Below are 19,449 nucleotides of genomic sequence, written 5' to 3' on the forward strand. Positions count from 1 at the left end.
ACTCAGCGTAGCACAATCAACAGAGTGAAAGAAATTGACACTCTCGTCCAATCAGGCAGAGTGTTGCATAAATCTTCCATTTTGATAAATTATCTATCATGCGTTAAACAGTAGTTTGATTTGCAAACTGAAGTCACGTGGCATAGGAAACGAAAACGAATTTAGACGGCGTCGCCGAAAAAATGAATATATGAAAAAAATGTATATTTACGTTTTGGATTATACATAGACTATTAAAATATTAAACACGAAATGCATCAATTCTGGAGTTTGTTAAAACACACAAATAGTGACCCTTTTGACTTATATCTGCTGACTAGTGAGTTTTGAACTTGTACTATAAATTGACGTGCCCAGCTTGACGTGCTCAATTCTGTACGACAAATTGCTATTTTGCACGATCGATGTATGAAGTGGTGGGTATTGATGAGACACAATACAAGCTATTATCATACAGTTTATAGCACTTTCCTTTGTTTAAATATCTAGAGGAACTTTGGTCACTAAATTATCTTCAAGGAGAAACATACTTTTGTATCACAGAGGAAGCGTCACACTTAATGCGTCTTTTTTAATGATGCGAAACAGAAAAAAAGGAAACAAAGGAAGAAAAACATAACAAAAAACTAACAAATCAATACTTTTCTTAAACACGAAAAGAGGTCTGAAATAAATTTGATAGGAATGCATTTGTGATATATTAAGATACTTGACGAGTTTGTACTACCTTTTAAGCAGCTGTTTTACTTCTACAACGGCAACTGAAATATTCAAAAAAATATTTTTTTACATTTTAGTAGTTGATATTTTTTTTCTACTTTCAGCTGTCGTCATATGCCTTCCTTAGACGAGATAAACAGCAAGGAATGTTATTGTCTTATATAGTTAGTATTTATTTCTCCGTTTAAATTATACATGACCCAAGTTAAGATTATATATAGCAGATACATAAGATGTTCTGTATAATTTAAACTATGGGGGATCTCAGAAATGTTGTGAAAATGAGGTAATTCAGTATAAAATACAAACAGAAATAACACCGACTGCATGCTGGCCATAAAACTAACCAAATCTGGCAAAAGGGTAAATAAAACAAGAAAAATAGAAATGAATTCACAGACGTTCGTCTGTAAGATTTTTGATCTGTAAAGGCTTGTTTAAAACTTTGTTTAATATTTTGGAAGGACTGAGCATTTAATATAAAACCACTGCAAGTTACGGCTAATCTTTAACAAAAGACAGAATTGAAATTCGTACGTATATCATACATACTGGTATGAAAGACAGAAAACTCAGTTTGGTTGCATTTTGTTTTTATCTTTCTCATAAAAGACAAATTCTAGACAGACCGATTTCCGTTATAGCGTTGATTTCCTGAAATCACTCCCTGGCTGAACAAATAACCAGGTCAGTTCAAATAGTTGTCCACTTTTGACTGAAATATACTTCATTTCCTCATACTACATCTTTAATAATGATTGTTTGAATAATATGAATAAAATTTAATGTTATCACATACTTATTATAATTACTTTAACTTCTCGGTATATTTAATTACGTTTGAAACTAGATATTATGGAAAAAAAACACATTTTAACTAAGTATATCAGAAAGATATATTCTATAATATATAAATATAAGAAAGATATATTCTACAATGACTTAAAGAATTGAACTATTTTTCATCCACAATTTTAGCTGGGTATAACTTTAAAGACAAAGATCCAGGTCCAATATTCTATTAAAGATCTTCGGAATTCAGAAAACTTTAGTTTCCATTAATCTTTACCGCTGAAACTTTGCAGATAAATGTGTCAATAGGAATATATTATTAACCCTTACCATGCTAAATTTCTAAAATGGAATAGTCCATCATTCAATTTGGGCAGCATCACTTATTATTTAAAGGGATGCTCATTGAAAATTAACTGACTGAATAGCGACAAGTGCAAACCATGATCTTGGTCTGCACTGGTCGCAAAGGCAAAATCACTTGCCACCAGCAGGTTAAGGGTTAAAGGAATGTGATCCATATAAGTGGGTAAGATTTGAGCTAAGCCACCGAGGAAAGAATCAGTTTGATCTAAAGCTGGCTACCTGTCGCAACCCTTTATTGGACAACAGTGGACTATCATTAAACAGACAGTTCATAAGTGAAATGGCGACATAGATCTATGTTGCAGTAATATGTGTTGAATAAAAGTTTTTCTAGGCAGACAGATAATCGTTTAGAATAACATCTATAAGAAGATCATTTGGAAGCATAGAAAGCAACCAAGCACACGCGGATTGATTGCGTCTGTGAACGAGAGGCAATGTAAAGTGCAACACCCCACACCCTCTAGCACCGGCTTAAGCGGGATTCTATTACACATCCATTACATGGACTCGATCCTAAAGGACTAGAAAATTTGTAAACACTGAATCCACGTTTGAGCCCACTTAAAGTTTTCCTTTCGCTCTATAAGTGTGACAGATGCAGTATTTAGGAGTTATAACTTGTCAGCCACTCAATATGTTTTTTTTTTTGTAGTTTTGTTTGAAGTAGGCCAGCTTACCTAACTACCGTCCTTTGGAAGAACCAGTATTAGATTCTCTGTAACAAACTGCCAAATCTCATAAAATCTCGAAAACATGTTTGGCACATGGGCTTAAACGCATGCCCCGAAGTCCATCAGAGGTAAAACTGATTTTGTGTCAGCGATGCTATGTACGAACGAGGAGACCGGGACTATGCATGGAATTGAAAAGTTTCATAATTACGATTTTATGAAAATGACAGTAAAACTAGAGCTGCTTTTGAGAAAAGCGCATGTCTCCCACAACTGCCTAATCATCTAAATAGTAAGACAGTCTTTATTTACTGTTTACTCACTTCAAACATATGTTTGAAGAGTAAAAAGGCTGATAATTGGTAATTCAAAGGCCATAATTCTGAAGTGCCTGGGCCGATTTGGCTAGTTATCGAACTTGGCCGAGAACTTATTGGCAAACAAATTTTGTTCAAGTGTGGTGACGATCGGATGAGAAATGTCCGACTTAGAGCGTGGACAAGAGAAAAAGGCCGATTTTCGGTAATTCAACGGCCATAATTCGGAAGCGCCTGAGCCGAATTGGCTAGATCTACTTTTCAAACTTGGCCGAGGTATTATGGTCAAACACATGTTGTTCAAGTTTGGTGAAGATCGGATGAGAAGTGTTTGACTTAGAGTGCGGACAAGATTTGTGACAGACACACAGACACACACACTGGAGTAAATCAGTATGTCTCCCACACCACTGTGTGGTGGGAGACATAAATACCAAATTAATTTGAATATCGCTTATGTACATATCACCTAACGAAATACTTAGGGTTTTAACGTTAAAGAAAAAAGAAAAACCTGTCCAAAGACAGACTGTAAAATTACAAAGTTTAGTACATGTATAAGCGATGCCGGATTTTCAAGGTACTGATCTGCTCAATTTGAATTTCTCTGTAGCCATCAGGTACAAAATGCGTAAAGTGCAGCGGGTGATATCTGGTCCTCTAACACTAAAAGTTTTAACAAAGTCGTCTCTGTTCTTTCCAAAGAAAATGCAGTAAAATGACATTTTCAACTAAACTTACTTTTTTTCAGTAAAGGGTTGTTTACAATGTTTTATCTTTTTCAGAAATTCATTGCTTTTACCTTCACCATGAAACTTATATCTTTGTCAGAGTGTTTTCAAGAACATAACGTAATAAACTATGTAAAGAGAGATAGATCTGTCATCCTTTATTCTAAGAAATTATATATATGTTCCAACAAAATGAAATACAGTGATTAAACGGTATCTGTTAAACAGAAAAACTCGACATCTGCTCTTTAGAAATCAGTTTATTTCAAAACCATAAACAAGTGCATGTCATGTAATCATATATTACAGATAATGGGATATTGGATCAACAGATAATATGAATTAAGTATCACAAAATCAACATGTAACAAAACATTTACAAAATGTACACAGTTTAACAGTTCTGCCTCTGGACAAATAATTGTATGAATGTTAAACAAAAACTATATCGCAGAAAAATAAACGTCACTCTTTATGTAAATGAAACGCAGGAGGTTGAGATTGATTAGCTATGTACACAGGATTGGCCAAACTGTAATACCAATGACCAAGCAGCAAAGAAGAAGAACGATCTCAGAGGGAGCAGTTGGGGTCAAGTACAGAGAAGGTCCAAAGACAGGTATCACTGATGTTCTTTGGTGAACGCCACATGTAAAGAACAAACAGTAGAAACATTATCAAAATATGCTGTTTAAACTGTACATAACTTCAACGATTTATGACATCTGACAACATCACAGCTTTATTAGTAGAGGAAGACCATAGGTGCCCCCTAAACATCAGACACGGACGGTCATCTGGACAGAACCGTCTATTTTACACAAACCAGCTGAATACCTTCCCTTAAATTAGCATCAAAGCAAAGCTCGAACCAACAGAGGAGAAGGGCTGGAGATTCAAAGTCCGCAACCTTAATTACTTGGTTACAGAGGCATCTCGAGCAGGTGTAGCAGAACTGAATTATATAAAAGAGGCATAAATGCATTTCTCTTAAAACTATACAAGAGGGTCATGATGACCCTGGATCGCTCACCTGAATAATATGAGCTACATGTTTCAAATGTCAAACTGATGATTTTTAGAAATTTTTTGGAAGATTTCCCGATGTCCTCCTGATTCTGGTTTTTTTAAAGAAAATTTTGAAGAAATTTTCTATGTACAGTCAAGTAACCCCATGGGGCGGGGTCAATTTGACCCCGGGGGTTATGATTTGAATACATTTTGTAGAAGTCTACTAGGCAATGCTACATGTCAAATATCTAAGATCTAGGCCTTCTGGTTTATTTTTAGCAAATTTATGAAGATTTCCTTGTGTACAATCAAGTAACCCCTGGGGCTGGGACAATTTGACCCAGGGGGATCAAGATTTGAACAAATTTTGTAGAGGTCTACTAGGCAATGCTACGTGTGAAATATCTAAGCTCTAGGCCTTCTGGTTTATTTTTAGAAAATTTTTGAAGATTTTCCTATGTAAAATCAAGTGACCCCTGGGGTGGGGTCAATTTTGATTCTGGGGTCATGATTTGAACAACTTAAGTAGAGGTCTACTAGGCAATGCTACATGTCAAATATCTAAGCTCTAGGACTTCTGGTTTTTGAGAAGAAGATTTTTAAAGTTTTTCCTTTCGGTTGCCATGGCAACCAGAGTTCTGCATGGAATTCAATTCTTTGAACAATTTTGAAAGGGGGCGACCCAAGGATCATTCCTGTGAAGATTGGTGTAATTCTGCCTAGTGGTTTTCAAGAAGAAAATTTTTTTAGAAAATGTTGACAGACGGACGACGCACGACGGACGACCGACGACGGATGACGGACATTGAGCGGTCACAAAAGCTCACCATGAGCCTTTGGCTCAGGTGAGCTAAAATGTATTGTAAGTGAACAAAAGAAGGATCTGCCAAATAAAAACAAGAGCACTGCAAAGCAAATGCAGAGCAATATACACACAAAACAAAGTCATATGACCTTTGACCCCCAAGTGTGACACTGACCTTGAAGTGAGCCATCCGAAACATGCGCTCTGCACATCGTTTCCATGAGGTGAACATTTGTGTCAGGTTTCTTTGAAATCCTTCAAGGGGTTCAAAAGTTACAGAGCGGAAGGGAAATTGCTAACCAACAGACAGACAGACGGACACCAAGGCGATAACATAACACGTTCCTTAGGGCGTATAAAAATAAATCGGAATCTTATGGTGATACAAGTTGTGTGCAAGTTTGGTTAAAATCAAATCATAAATGAAGCTGCTATTGTGCAGACAAAGTCAAAATAGCTAACTTTGGCCCTTTCAGGGGCCATAACACTGGAACCCATTACGGGATCTGGCCAGTTCAAGAAAGGAACCAAGATCTTATGTTGACACAAGAGTTTGTGCAAGTTTGATTAAATTCAAATCATAAATGAAGCTGCTATTGAGCAGACAAGGTTATAATAGCTAATTCTGGCCCTATCGGGGGCCATAACTCTGGAACCCATAAAGGAATCTGGCCAGTTCAAGAAAGCAATCAAGATCTTGTGGTGATACAAGTTGTGTGCAAGTTTGGTTAAAATCAAATCATAAAAGAAGCTGCTATTGCGCAGACAAGGTCAAAATAGCTCATTTTGGCCCTTTCAGGGGCCATAACTCTGAAACCCATTACGGGATCTGGCCAGTTCAAGGAAGGATCCGAGATCTTGTGCTGACACAAGTTTTGTGCAAGAATGATTAAATTCAAATCATAAATGAAGCTGCTATTGTGCAGACAAGGTCAACATAGCTAACTCTGGCCCTTTCAGGGGCCATCACTCTGGCTACCATAATAGAATCTGGCCAGTTCAAGAAAGGAATCAAGATCATATGGTGATACAAGTTGTGTGCAAGTTTGGTAAAAATCGAATCATAAATAAAGCTGCTATTGTGCAGACAAGGTCAAAATAGCTAATTTTGGCCATTTAAGGGCCCGTAACTCTGGAACCCATAATGGGATCTAGCCAGTTCAATAAAGGAACCAAGATCTTATGGTGAAACAAGTTGTGTGCAAGTTTGTTAAAAATCAAATCATAAATAAAGCTGCTATTGTGCAGACAAGGTCAAAATAGCTAATTTTGGACCTTTCAGGGGCCATAACTCTGGAACCCATAATTGGATATAGCCAGTTCAAGAAAGGAATTAAGATCTTATGGTGATACACGTTTTGTGCAAGTTTGGTAAAAATCGAATCATAAATAAAGCTGCTATTGTGCAGACAAGGTAAAAAAATATCTAATTTTGGCCCTTTCAGGGGCCATAACTCTGGAACCCATAAAGGAATCTGGCCAGTTCAAGAAAGGATCCGAGATCTTATAGTGATACAAGTTGTGTGCAAGTTTGGTTAAAATAAAATCATAAATGAAGCTGCTATTGTGCAGACAAGGTCAAAATAGCTAATTTTGGCCCTTTCAGGGGCCATAACTCTGGAACCCATAATGGGATCTGACCAGTTTAAGAAAGGAACCAAGATCATATGGTGATATAAGTTGTGTGCAAGTTTGGTTAAAATAAAATCAGAAATGAAACCACTATCGTGCAGACAAGAAATTGTGGACGGACGACGGACGGACGGACGGACGACGGACGAAGGGCGATCACAAAAGCTCACCCTGTCACTACGTGACAGGTGAGCTAAAAACCGAAAATAAAGTTCAAATAATACCGGATGAGTTAGAGGGGCATTTGTGACGTGTCAAATTTGTTTCATGACGTTTTTTCCTTTTACAGATACAAACTTACATACATAACATGTACAACACTTATATTGCTGTTCAAAATTGAGTGCAGCAATGCTAAGACCTCACACTAGTGACAAGCGACATTCTTACGCCATATTTATCAGTACATCACAAGAATGGCCGAAAGTAAACATAGCGTAAACAATGGAATGTAGTGTAAAATATGGAAATGTTTTAATTATCTACATGTTTGTATACTATTGAGCGAGCCTACTTAGCCATACTAGTCATGGCGTAATCAAATGCTTCATATTTTGCAGTAGGACTATTCATCGTCCCAAAATGGACACAATCACCATACGTAATGTCAGATCTCATTATTTGAGCCAAGAAATAATACAGTGAAAGCATTGTAGTTCTACCACAAATGTACACGAAACCAGATAAGCAATTCACATGAGCAAAAGAGCAGACATCAAGCTAAAATGGGCAATATTGTTAAACAAAATAACATTTCAAAACATATTTCTTTAGAAGATTACACACATAAATTTTTCAAACCCAGAGCACTTTCGCTTTTTGGAGACCATGTCAGTCGCTGCTTGTAAGGTACTGCTATACGACATGACGAAAGGTGGACAAGTTAAGGTCCTTTCGTAGCCACTGCATTTGCATACCTTATTGGCTGTATAATAATGAAGCCAAAAGTTTGTTTAGAAAAGTATGTACAGAAAAGAAACAATTACATCGCTTATAATCTATAAAACAAAACGCCTGTTTATCAGATGACTTTTGTTCACCTGACGATACACTGTCAGAAACATGAATGAGTGTGCTAGAAGAAAAAAATAATATTATCATATAAGGGTTTATAAGGGCTGTTAGATAATAATGTGAATTAATCACTCGTAAATTCCCTGCATTTTTGTTGATACAACAATAGTACCATAAGAGATATACACTTGGCTGCTACAAAAGTATCTGAGTCAATTTCACTGTAATTGAAATGGTTTTAGAAAACAATGCTTTCCCCTTCGACACAACAATTACTTGCATAACGACTCTATTGATTCTTATGACTTTGCCCTTCATTTGAAGGAAGATTCCTTGATCATTAGACTTTTGTGTTTACAATTTCCTCCTCTCCTTGTAACATTTTATCACTTCTTATTGCTCCTGAAGAATTATTGCAAACGTTGGCGGTTAATCCATATCTGGATTTAGGTCGATGACCCACAGAATGATGTCTAATTAACAAACACTCGGCCTCATTTGTTGTGTCATTTGATATTCCATTAGTGTCACGTGACGAAAAATGTTTTGGTGACGTAAGATCTGAACCGGATGATGATCTTGTAAATAGGTCTGATGCCAGTCCATTGATTGGAGCCTTTAGATTAACATGAATGCTGTTTACTCCATGCACTGTTGCATTACTTGCAGGTTCACGCTGGCAGTGATTTAAAGTTTTCAACATCTGTGTGTCATTACGAGGGTGAACCTTGTCAGTTTCTCGTATAAGTTCTAAAATGTTTGGGTCTGGCACTTTAAGATTATCATCATTTTCACAGTTATGTGTAGTTTTACCGAGAAAATTTTGAGGAGACGATTTTATTTTATTGGAATTGAAACATTTATGGCCAACATTTGGTGTGCCTGGCTGGAAGTAATTGTTCCTGTAAATATCGGTAATCATTGGTGCATTCTTTATTCTTTCCAGACGTATACTTTCGTCCTCGCTTAGCAGCCAATATGTAAACAGCTCACCTTTGCCCTGTAAATATACATAAAATAATTAAACGCTCATTAAATTTATATTAAAGTAAACTTAGCATAATAGCCTAAAAATAGATGTTTTGTTTTTATTGGATTAAACGTCATACTGACACAACTGTGGGTCATTGTCGGTCATATGCGGCTTTTACGATATTGACCCAGATACCCATGCGGGCGTTATATCAGGCATTGGCAAACACCGTTTATAAAGATTTATTTCTATAAATACTCAAACAAAATATTTAGTCATAACAAACCTTCATGGCAACTTTTCCACGTGATTCTAAATTGTATCCACCCAATTTTTCTAGGATGTCTTTACTCTGTTGGCTACAGTGAATCTTCATTGCTGAAATATTTTGAACAATATATGATTATCCTATTGGCTGATTCCAGGGCACGCTTCAGAAATCTCAAAACTCTTACCTATTTGCCAGATATTGTTATTTATTACTTTCTTCTCGTATAATTGTATGCAGTATATGAAGTAGGTGCCAAAACAAAATTCAACATATCAATTACGCCTTACGGCTTATCTCATATATGTACATATATAAATTCTCTATCACATTCTTACACATTCTTCCATAAATAGAAAAAGGAAGTCAGTCATTAAATTGTCCAACAAGTTTTTTGAGTATTATCGACAAACACATTTGAAAGTACCATTTGGCACTAGGTGTCAATAATGTGAATGAAATACGGCAATATCTGATAGGAAATAGTTTTCTATAGGATCGAAATGCATGAAAGTTTATGAATGATGCTGTTATCTAAATGGCATAAGATTGTGCATTATTGACAGTAATAGGAGTCTCACTGACTTGCTAAAACAAACCACTACATGTGGTCCCGAGACATCTAAAGCCAAATACTCACACATGAATTGCATTGTGACACAAGGGGGGTAACTAGAATTCAGCAACTAGTGACTGTGGTACAAGAATCATGCCCGTTATCTGAACAGGTGAGAAAACTTTGTACAATTTTTATACATAGCTATTACATGACAAAACTTTCTTCGAAATTTGTTTTGTTCCAATGAAAGTTATGTAATAAGTGTTGCAAAGCCTAATTACTTACGCTCTCCATTTGTTTCCATTCGCGATGCCGTGTTCACTGTATCACCAAACAATGTATACCGCGGCATTGTTAACCCAACTACACCTGCGACACATGGACCTGCAGAAAATTTGAAAATATTGCGACTGTAAATCACATACAGGATACTCTTGTTTTAAAGCAACGTGTATTGTCAGCGACACATGGACCCGTAGAAAATGATAAGAATGGTAAGAACATGATAAGAATAAAGTTAATAATTTACGTAAATCTTGTTTTAAGCAACGTGTATCGTGGCACTGTTAGAGACACATTGACCTGTACAAAATTTGAAAATGTAACATACATCATGTTCTCAAGCAATATGTATCGCGGCACAGCATACCTAACATCACATGTAGCCGGTATAGCAATTATTAACCACATACTTCTAGTTCCCAAGCAATGAATACCACGGCTTCGGTAAGACAACTACACCAACTATACATAGAGCTGTTGAAAATACCACAAACTGTGTATTCCAAGACGATGTGTGCCGATAAAACATGTAAATCAAAAACAGTGTACTCAAATATAACCTATGCTACAGCACAAGTATACCCGCTAGACGACGTATGCCTGCACACACATCACAGACACAGTGTTCCGATACATATAATAGAGTAGGTGTATCTATAATATATTTTGAAATATTTTCCCAGTTCATATTGCATATTCTGGAAAGTTTTTAATTGTGATTACATTTAAATTCGATAAAAAGTGAGAACCTGAGTGCATCCCAATCCTGAGCGACATTTTGTAATCTGGACGGTGCCTGACTCTGAAGTTTTTGATTTCCATCAGGAGTTTGAGAGACATTGAGGCAATTTCTCCTGCATGAATGTCTCCATTTCGTATAGGTAAACCGCTCACAACCATATATGCATCACCTGGTAACATACGAAACTTAACGTTAATGATAAAAAAAACGAACATTAACGTCTGATTTTGACATTTGTTCGGAGCTTCAAAAACCATTTTACTGCAGATAACGCTGTTTTAGCATCCTTAATATTAGTGATATTTTTTTCATTATACAAATGCATTGCTTTAATTCCGTGTAGGTGTATGAAAGTAATTCTCAGGATTACGGATAAGGTATATCGTCAGTATCAACACTAAACCAGTACTGAGGGTATATTACAGGCTTGCATCTTATAAGTTAAAAAAGGGAATGCGATATGCAATGTCTCTTTCATCTCAACACGTTATCTGAATAAACATGAAGATTAATTGAGCCGTGCCATGAGAAAACCAACATAGTGGGTGTGCGACCAGCATGGATCCAGACCAGCCTGCGCATCCGCGCAGTCTGGTCAGGATCCATGCTATTCGCTTTTAAAGCCTATTGGAATTGCAGAAACTGTTAGCGAACAGCATGGATCCTGACCAGACTGCGCGGATGCGCAGGCTGGTCTGGATCCATGCTGGTCGCACACCCACTATGTGGTTTTCTCATGGCACGGCTCAATTATAAAAATCTAATGCATAAAACTAATTAATTAGAGTACCAATTGTTTCTATTTTGAAGACATCAAAGTGTCTGATGATATTGTCAAATATTGTGTACAAGTCGTTCAACATGTCAACGACCTGAAATAGAGTAAAATGCAAGGATTTTTCAGAAATATGTTACTTACAATACTTATTACGTTCTTATAGTTTTCAGTAAGATCTTTGTAACTTTTACAGGTCAGACAGTGCTAAAAAGTAGAAACTGTCGTTCATTTGTATAACGCAATCACCATAAATATGCTTTTAAATTTTCTAATGAAATATATGATATTATTAATAGGTAAATACATTATAAAAACATACAAATAAAGGTCCTAACAACGTTATGTCCAGAAACAAAAAAGTAGATGGCAAGCATGTATAATCTACATGCCTGCATGCAAAACCATTACCTGCATTGGGGTACTTTCCGCGGAAAGATGAGTAAATCCACAAATATCACTAAAGTAAATTGTAACACAACTGTAGGACTCTGGAATCACAGCTTCTCCAAGTTTTAATTGATCAGCTACGCACCTGAATTGAAAATATATATAATTTATTTATTTACATGAAATGCCGGCGAAAAACCTTCTAAAGCGGGAAAGGCTATAGTCAGTTGTGCAATAAATGCACTCAATAAGAGGTAAGAGGCCAACCGCCAATGCTCTCGTCTCAGGATAGGGTAGTTCAACATGCTACTTTAATGTGTTTTGAAAACGTCTATAAGTTAGTCAGTCATTTTTATATTAGGCAAATATATGCGAAATGTATGTGAGAAAAACGTCAACAAATCAAAGTAATAATTTACATTGATCACCTTGTTTGAAGAATCGTTAGTATTAAGCTTCCATTATCATTTAATGTTACTATACACCGGTCAACATTTAAAAGAAAACTAAATGACATTCGCTTGTTATAAATCGCTTTGTCTTAACCACCAAAATCTATCCTAATATCACTTCTTATATAAATCTTCTGTCCATAGTTCGTGATATTGACCAGTTAAAGTTTAATTTGATTGATTAAAACCAAATCTTCAAGACAGAATTATGAACATTTATTTCTTATGTCATGTAATAAAACACTTCTTGAAATGTCATAAATGTCGTGTTAAATGACCGTAAACCTCATGAATTTATCTCAATTATTTTCCATTTTATTCAAAATGTCTACTATTTAACAGGACAGCCTTCATATATACAGAAACAGAATAATCACAGGTGGTAAGGAAGCGATACTATGTGTCTTACTTAGGTAACATTCTGAGTAGAAGAGCTTCTGTTTTCTTCTTTTCTTCAATTAACAAAGTTGTCCTCTCTTCAACAATATCTTCTAAGTTTTTCTGATATTTCTCCATCATTGCCATCATGTTATCAAATATATTTCGTTTCCTGAAAAAAGGGGTTGTTGTGATACAAGCAATTCGTTTCTTTCAAGTTGTACCATTAAATTTGGAGCAAAAAGTCATTTTCTAAGCTGTGATTTATGAATTGGTATAAAAACAGCCAGGTAGCTTGGATATTTCAGACATACGTTTCAAAATTGTTTGTTCTTAATATTGTACTATGTTATTCATAAAGCTAAAGACTGGAGTTAAATGAAATAAAAAGTAGAGCAGGCATAAGTAACTCACACCGCCGAAATTCAACTGACTTAATATCACCATTAAGTATTAATAATTATATTTTGACTAACTAAAATGCATTGAAACGCAATGAATACCCGCATTAATATAACTCTTAATAATGTAAGATAGAAGCGAAGGTTTTAGTAAGTTTATGTTTCTGGATCGCTTTTATATTGTAAAGTTCGTCAGGAGTCGCTTTTTATCGAAATTGAAGTCACAAAATGACAGCTCGTTAAAATAATGGCTATCAGCTGATACACAGAGCAAACAAGCAACCAGAAATAGTCAAAATTTATTAATATATTTATGTGCGCCTAGCCAAAAGTTAGGCCTTTTCGGCAATTTTTATTTTATCAAACATAACACTACTATAAATAGAGCGTAGTTGTCTTACGATCCATGTCGTAATGGCGTTAACACTTTCCGGATTGTCCGGAAGTCTGGCCTCTCATCCGGGACTTCATTCCAACATGATTGCATACATTCTATGATAAAACTTTCACAAGAAAGCAACCGCACATTAGGACGGAATGGTTCTGAATCGGTTCTCACTCGTTCTACGATTTCTGAAATGGAAAAATGATCGACACACATTGTATTATTTTATTATCATAAATTATATGGAGATTGTGCATACAATTAATAAATATGACGAATGAGTATTTAAAGTGAAAATAGCTGAAGCCTTCTCAGGAATACTAATAAACATTTTATCGGGGTATTTCAATAGTTATTTCAGCCATATTAGGCACTATTGTTTGCCCTTAAAGTGAAAATGATTAACCAAATATTCAAACTCGAAAATATCTCTTCTTTCATCCCTGGAAACATTAATTTCACATCGGTTATATTCTTGAACAGTACGTTTCAATTTTCGAGACACCGTCACTAAATTTGTGGATCAAATAATAGTATTCATTTTATAAAGTAGAATTCAGTAAAACATATACTGAACACATTGACAGTATAAGTAATGATATAAAGCAAATTTCTCTTCCTTTAGAAGGCAAATAATCAGTTTAGAACTGAGTATATATATCTTAAACGGCTTACTTCCCTTTGATGTAAAATGTAGTTACTTAACCTCTTGGGCTCATGTTACAGAAGCCGTATGGTCCCGCTCGACCGAAAATCTCGTGCAGAATAATTCCAAATGCGTAAACATCACCTTTCTGTGATCCCTTCAACACGGAGGATTTTAGGCATTCTGGCGCCTTCCAGAATAAATCTGTCGAGCAAACAATAAAAAAGCCCTTAGGATATACTGGTACTGATGATAAATTTGAACAGATGATGAAGTCGACCACCTTCAAATTATTCAATTGCAATTGTTTTTTTTTGTTTTTTGTTTTATATAATTGAACATGCCGTCTAATAGCAACTCATTACAACACCAACTTGTGTTAAATAAAAACAAAGTTGGTAAATATTCTGTATAAATAAATGACTTACTTTTATCTGTTTGAAAAATATTTGCCAAAAAATACTGGGGAAGAGGATGTTTTTTTGCGCATGCTCTCTGTCAGTACATGAAGGCCTGACATTTGGTCACTTTTCATTACTTGATCAAGAATGACTGTTGCATCATTTTGGGAAAGTTTCAATATAATACTATGGAGATTTTTTTTAAATGACAAAGTGGTCGAATTTATCGTCAGTCAACGTTCGTACAGTGCCCATTTTACATACCACTTTCAGGGCCTCACTTCTTGTAAGTTTGCTTGCTAAATATAAATTTAAATGAGGTCAATTCCTCAGTAAGAGCTAAGCTTTATTTTGATACCAACCATAGAGAACAATGTGCAGAAATAAAAAAGTTAAAGTAAAAAACCTCATTTTCTGTCCGAGTTTATCATCACTACCAGTGCCTTTACAAAGAATTGCTGCAAACAACCGACTTTACACAAATACATGTTAAAGTTACAGTATAGAGAGCAAGTAAGTAAGTAACATGCTCAAATTGTTGCAATATCTACTCTCTGGTTTGAAGTCTGCACACATAATGACATTGTAGGTACCCAAAGGAACTATTTTTAACTTGTATAATCTACTGAGGATACATCCTGTCATATTAGTCAAGAGATAAAAAATTACGTTTACGAGTATCCATTACTTATGTCTGCAAAAACGAATTTGCTGAAGTTTCTAATGGACCAAATTACTTTGTCAGCTTTATTACTCAAGCAGCAGAACAAACGCTGTGACAGACGACAATTTTAACAACACCTACACGTGTATCGATAATGGTAATATACGCTTTACTTCCACCGGTTGACAAACAAATCCAGCCATGTAAGAATGAGAAGTCTTGCATAAAAAACTATTTTTCATTGGATCCAGGAATGTTTAAAATTGTGTATTAACAAGGCAATTCACGGGCTGTCAAGTGTCAATACATCTTTTGTTCTAATTCTGTACCAGAGCCGAAAATTTATTCTTCCGCAAATGAACATCTGGTATCTACGTCTATTTTTTCAATAAAAGTCTGCCTTTTGTAGCACAAAAGGTGCAGTCAAATGCATAGCATGTCTGGCCACATTAGTTACCAACCCTAACGCAATACCCTCTCCCCATATAGAACCTTACTTGCCCTCTTTTCGGTCTAAGAAAAAGACCAAATTTATTATTTTCGTCGATATCCGTGAATATACTGAATCGCACATCAACGATTGTTGAAAGTATAAACCGTTATGTTTGTATCCAATTTCTCACAAAACGCACATAAAGTTTTGGAGCAGGTCAGCTCCATATTGTTCAATTCGTACAAAATATAACCTTTTTAAATCGTGTACCTGTTTATTTAAGTTTTAAAGGATATACAAGATATCATTTAATTTACTGTTATGTTTGTAATAAAAGGCGATAAATAAGAATTATCTATCAAAACATCGAATACATGCTTTTGTTCGTGTTATTGATTTGTGTACCCCGATTATGATATTTAGAATATGTTAACAACCAAAATGGTAAAATAAAGCTTGTACCGTAATCATACAGTCATCTTTATAAAAACGATTCATATAGTCTATGTGAGATGCAAGAATAGCGACATTACAAGTTTTTTGTGTAATAAGCTACTAATAATGTTTACACCTGCCATTGGAATATGTTGGTGACCTAGACCTCGTGCTTCTGCGGTAGCAACTACATAAAAAACGTGTATTATCTATATAGTCTTACATGGCTCAATTTGTTTGTCAGTTTTCAGACTGAAGAAAGAATCAAGTGTTGTATATTGGGAAACAGATTTTAGTTTTTTGTGCTTTGCTGGCAAATAATACACGGTTTTGAGTTCAGATGCGTAGTTTAAGGCCGAACTAAAATCTATTTCCATTCTAACACGTTCGAAATACACCAGGAATGGATTATAATCTGGAATAAAATGCAGTTTTAAATACGAGAGAGTAAACTGGAATAGCCAAAAATAGGTCATTTTGCGAAACGTATTCTAATCGACAAGACACTACACGGTAAAATCCTTCTTTGTTCATATAAAAGAAAATCTTAAAAGTGTTAGAATCTGCGATAAACAACTGTTGGCATACTGACCGGCCACTCATAGCGTCAAATTAGCTCATGACGGCCGATTCATTACTACTCGTATGCATGACGTTCAACAGTATTTTTATCAAAACGTTTCAATGAACATTTAACAATGAAAATATAATAGACCTTTTGATGGTTTACTAACTAATTAACTTTCGCGCCTCCACATCTAAACTCTGAACCGCTGTAAATAAATCATATATTAAACCCTTCAAATGCACTGAATGTTAAATAAATACAGAAATTATTCCCATATTCCAAAATATCATTTATTTTGAATTAAAAAAACTGTAGCTTGCTCAATCCCCATTTGACTTACTTCTGTAGAAAGCGTGCTCGTCCTCCATTTTATATGTTGCTGCCCTGACTTCTAACAGACCAAAATCTGTAATCTGAACAGTCCACCGACTATTAACCACACAATTGGAACTCTTTAGGTTGCCGTGGTAGACAAGTTCACTGTCGTGAAGGAATATCATTCCCTAAAGGACATAAATTAACACTTTATAAGAAAAAAGTATCTTTTTAAAAGATGATCTGCTCAATTTGAAGCATAGAATGGTGTAAACAATCTCTGTATCAGTACGGATATGTCGCCATTCGCAGAATACAGTACTATTTCCCGCGCTCTTGTCATTGAGGTTGTAGAAAAATAGTTTGCTATATATTTTCAATATATGAACTGTGATAATTGACTTTTTCAACGAAGACAGTTCCGTATCAATAAATTCTTTTCAATCAGGCAAACGTAAATAAATGTTTTGAAACATTTTCATCCGATAAATGTGTAATATACACACTTGTTTGTTTATTCAGATAGACGTTGCAGCTTCACAGAGGAATGTGTTTTATATTCGAATATACGCTACATCTACTTACAAGAGATATTTTAGAATTAACAATACGTTTTTCGGTGAAAATGGTTATTTTTCGCTTTTGCAAAAGAAAATACAAACACATTACATTTCAGTTTTGATTAACAAACATTTCTGTTAATTTGCCCTTTTAATGCTAATTCTACCAATCACCCCCATTACAAACGTTGTTAGTTTCTTGAAAAATTATATTGCACTCAAACCGGCTGAACTGGTTTAAAATCTCCGGGAAACAGTAAAACCCGTCTTAATACGGCAGCGCAGAATAATGATAGCACAAGTGCCACCCCGCGGACGTGCCAGACTCATCTTTCAAAATGTCAAATCTATACAGAAATAGCATCGAGGTTCTTCGTTTATCCGATTGTTCTAACGGTAAATGTCAAACAGCGTCTTTTATGAAATTTTATCATCTTAAGTAATTAAAAGTTTGTGTCTTTTTGCAATATCTAACACTGAGAGTATTGTTTTCTCAACAACATTTTTGTGCTGTTACGGAAGTTTCTGTGGTAAAATGACATTTTCTTTTCTCTCTAATATTTATCATACGGAGCTTCCTGTAGACTGCAGACAAAGTCTTAAAATGAATCCTTTGCAGACTGATTAGCAGCCATAAAAGTACATAAAGTCAAGTTGTACTTCAGACAGAACATTGCTGTCGGCAACGGACCAGACTTGTGCCGTTTGCACTGTCAGACGTTTGTTCATATGTCAAAAAAAAATGAATATATATATACCATTAAGCATAAATGATAAAACCCTTTCATGCCATAGATTCAAACTCGTCTTTAGCTAATGTCTAGAAAATGAACATTATGCTCTTACCATTGATGACCAATAAAATCAAAAAGATTCAGTTCGGCTTATCAACAGGTATGTGTACGTAATTTGCCTTTTGTTATAAGAAATGGTCATATGGACTTCTACAGTTGGAAACCACGGAAATTGTAAATTATCACCATGTCTCTTTGTGTAATTCATTTCATTCATACTTTTTGGCTAAAGGTATTTTTTCTGGAAATTCTTGTTAAAGAGTTACCATTTAGTTAAATTGGATATTTAGAAATAAAACTTATTATTTCAAAGAGAAATATGAAATATGTCTATGTGCCTAATTGTTTAATCTTTACAAGAACATGGTAATTTTATTTAGGTAATAAAAACGCTGAGAAAATATAATGCCATTTTAAGAGGTCTTTAAACCTTCCTACAGTATTAATAATTAATGAATATGCTTTAGTTTTCTGTCCTCATGTATAAATCTTAACCAATTCCCTTGACAAGGATTGTTTCATTACAAAATGTAGTATGTTTGTTAATCATTCAATCATTTGTGATAAAGGAAATTATTTATCATTTATTTCCCATGGGAAATTCCTATCGGAAATTCACTTTCCCATGGGAAAATTTACCATATTGTGAAAGCAATTTCCCCATGAGAAAGTTACTTTCCCATGGGAAAAGACCTCATTCTTATGAGAAAACGGTATTTCCCATGGGAAAGTTAAGTTTTCAATGTTGACTGCTGCTTTGTTAGTGGTATTAAATCAAATTGAAAAGTATGTCGTGCATTAGGACTTGCAGTACTTTACTTTCGTGAAGGATTTTTTAAGATAGCATGTACAGAAGATTGCTGTTTTGCCATAAATTAACGTGGCAAATTAACATTGACGGTCACTTTATAGGAATATAAAAGACACACTAATTTTCTGACAAGTTTCAAACTAATATGAAAAAAT

General features: G+C 35.1%; 1 protein-coding gene across 1 annotated transcript in view; it reads right to left on the bottom strand.

Annotated features, from left to right (window-relative positions):
• Nucleotides 1-3,842: 3,842 nt before the first annotated feature.
• Nucleotides 3,843-19,449, bottom strand: part of LOC123564527 (receptor-type guanylate cyclase Gyc76C-like) — a 365,429-nt gene continuing 349,822 nt past the window's right edge. Inside the window, exons 15-24 of the mRNA XM_045358180.2 lie at nt 17,155-17,317; nt 14,374-14,517; nt 13,684-13,855; nt 12,913-13,053; nt 12,073-12,196; nt 11,677-11,758; nt 10,894-11,055; nt 10,148-10,246; nt 9,322-9,413; nt 3,843-9,062 (exon numbers count right to left, since the gene is read on the bottom strand). Of these exons, the coding sequence (XP_045214115.2) occupies nt 8,403-9,062; nt 9,322-9,413; nt 10,148-10,246; nt 10,894-11,055; nt 11,677-11,758; nt 12,073-12,196; nt 12,913-13,053; nt 13,684-13,855; nt 14,374-14,517; nt 17,155-17,317 (1,839 nt within the window). The 3' untranslated portion in view covers nt 3,843-8,402. The remainder of the gene's footprint in view (nt 9,063-9,321; nt 9,414-10,147; nt 10,247-10,893; nt 11,056-11,676; nt 11,759-12,072; nt 12,197-12,912; nt 13,054-13,683; nt 13,856-14,373; nt 14,518-17,154; nt 17,318-19,449) is intronic.

This window comes from Mercenaria mercenaria, chromosome 2, assembly GCF_021730395.1.
Source record: "Mercenaria mercenaria strain notata chromosome 2, MADL_Memer_1, whole genome shotgun sequence".
NCBI lineage: Eukaryota > Metazoa > Mollusca > Bivalvia > Venerida > Veneridae > Mercenaria > Mercenaria mercenaria.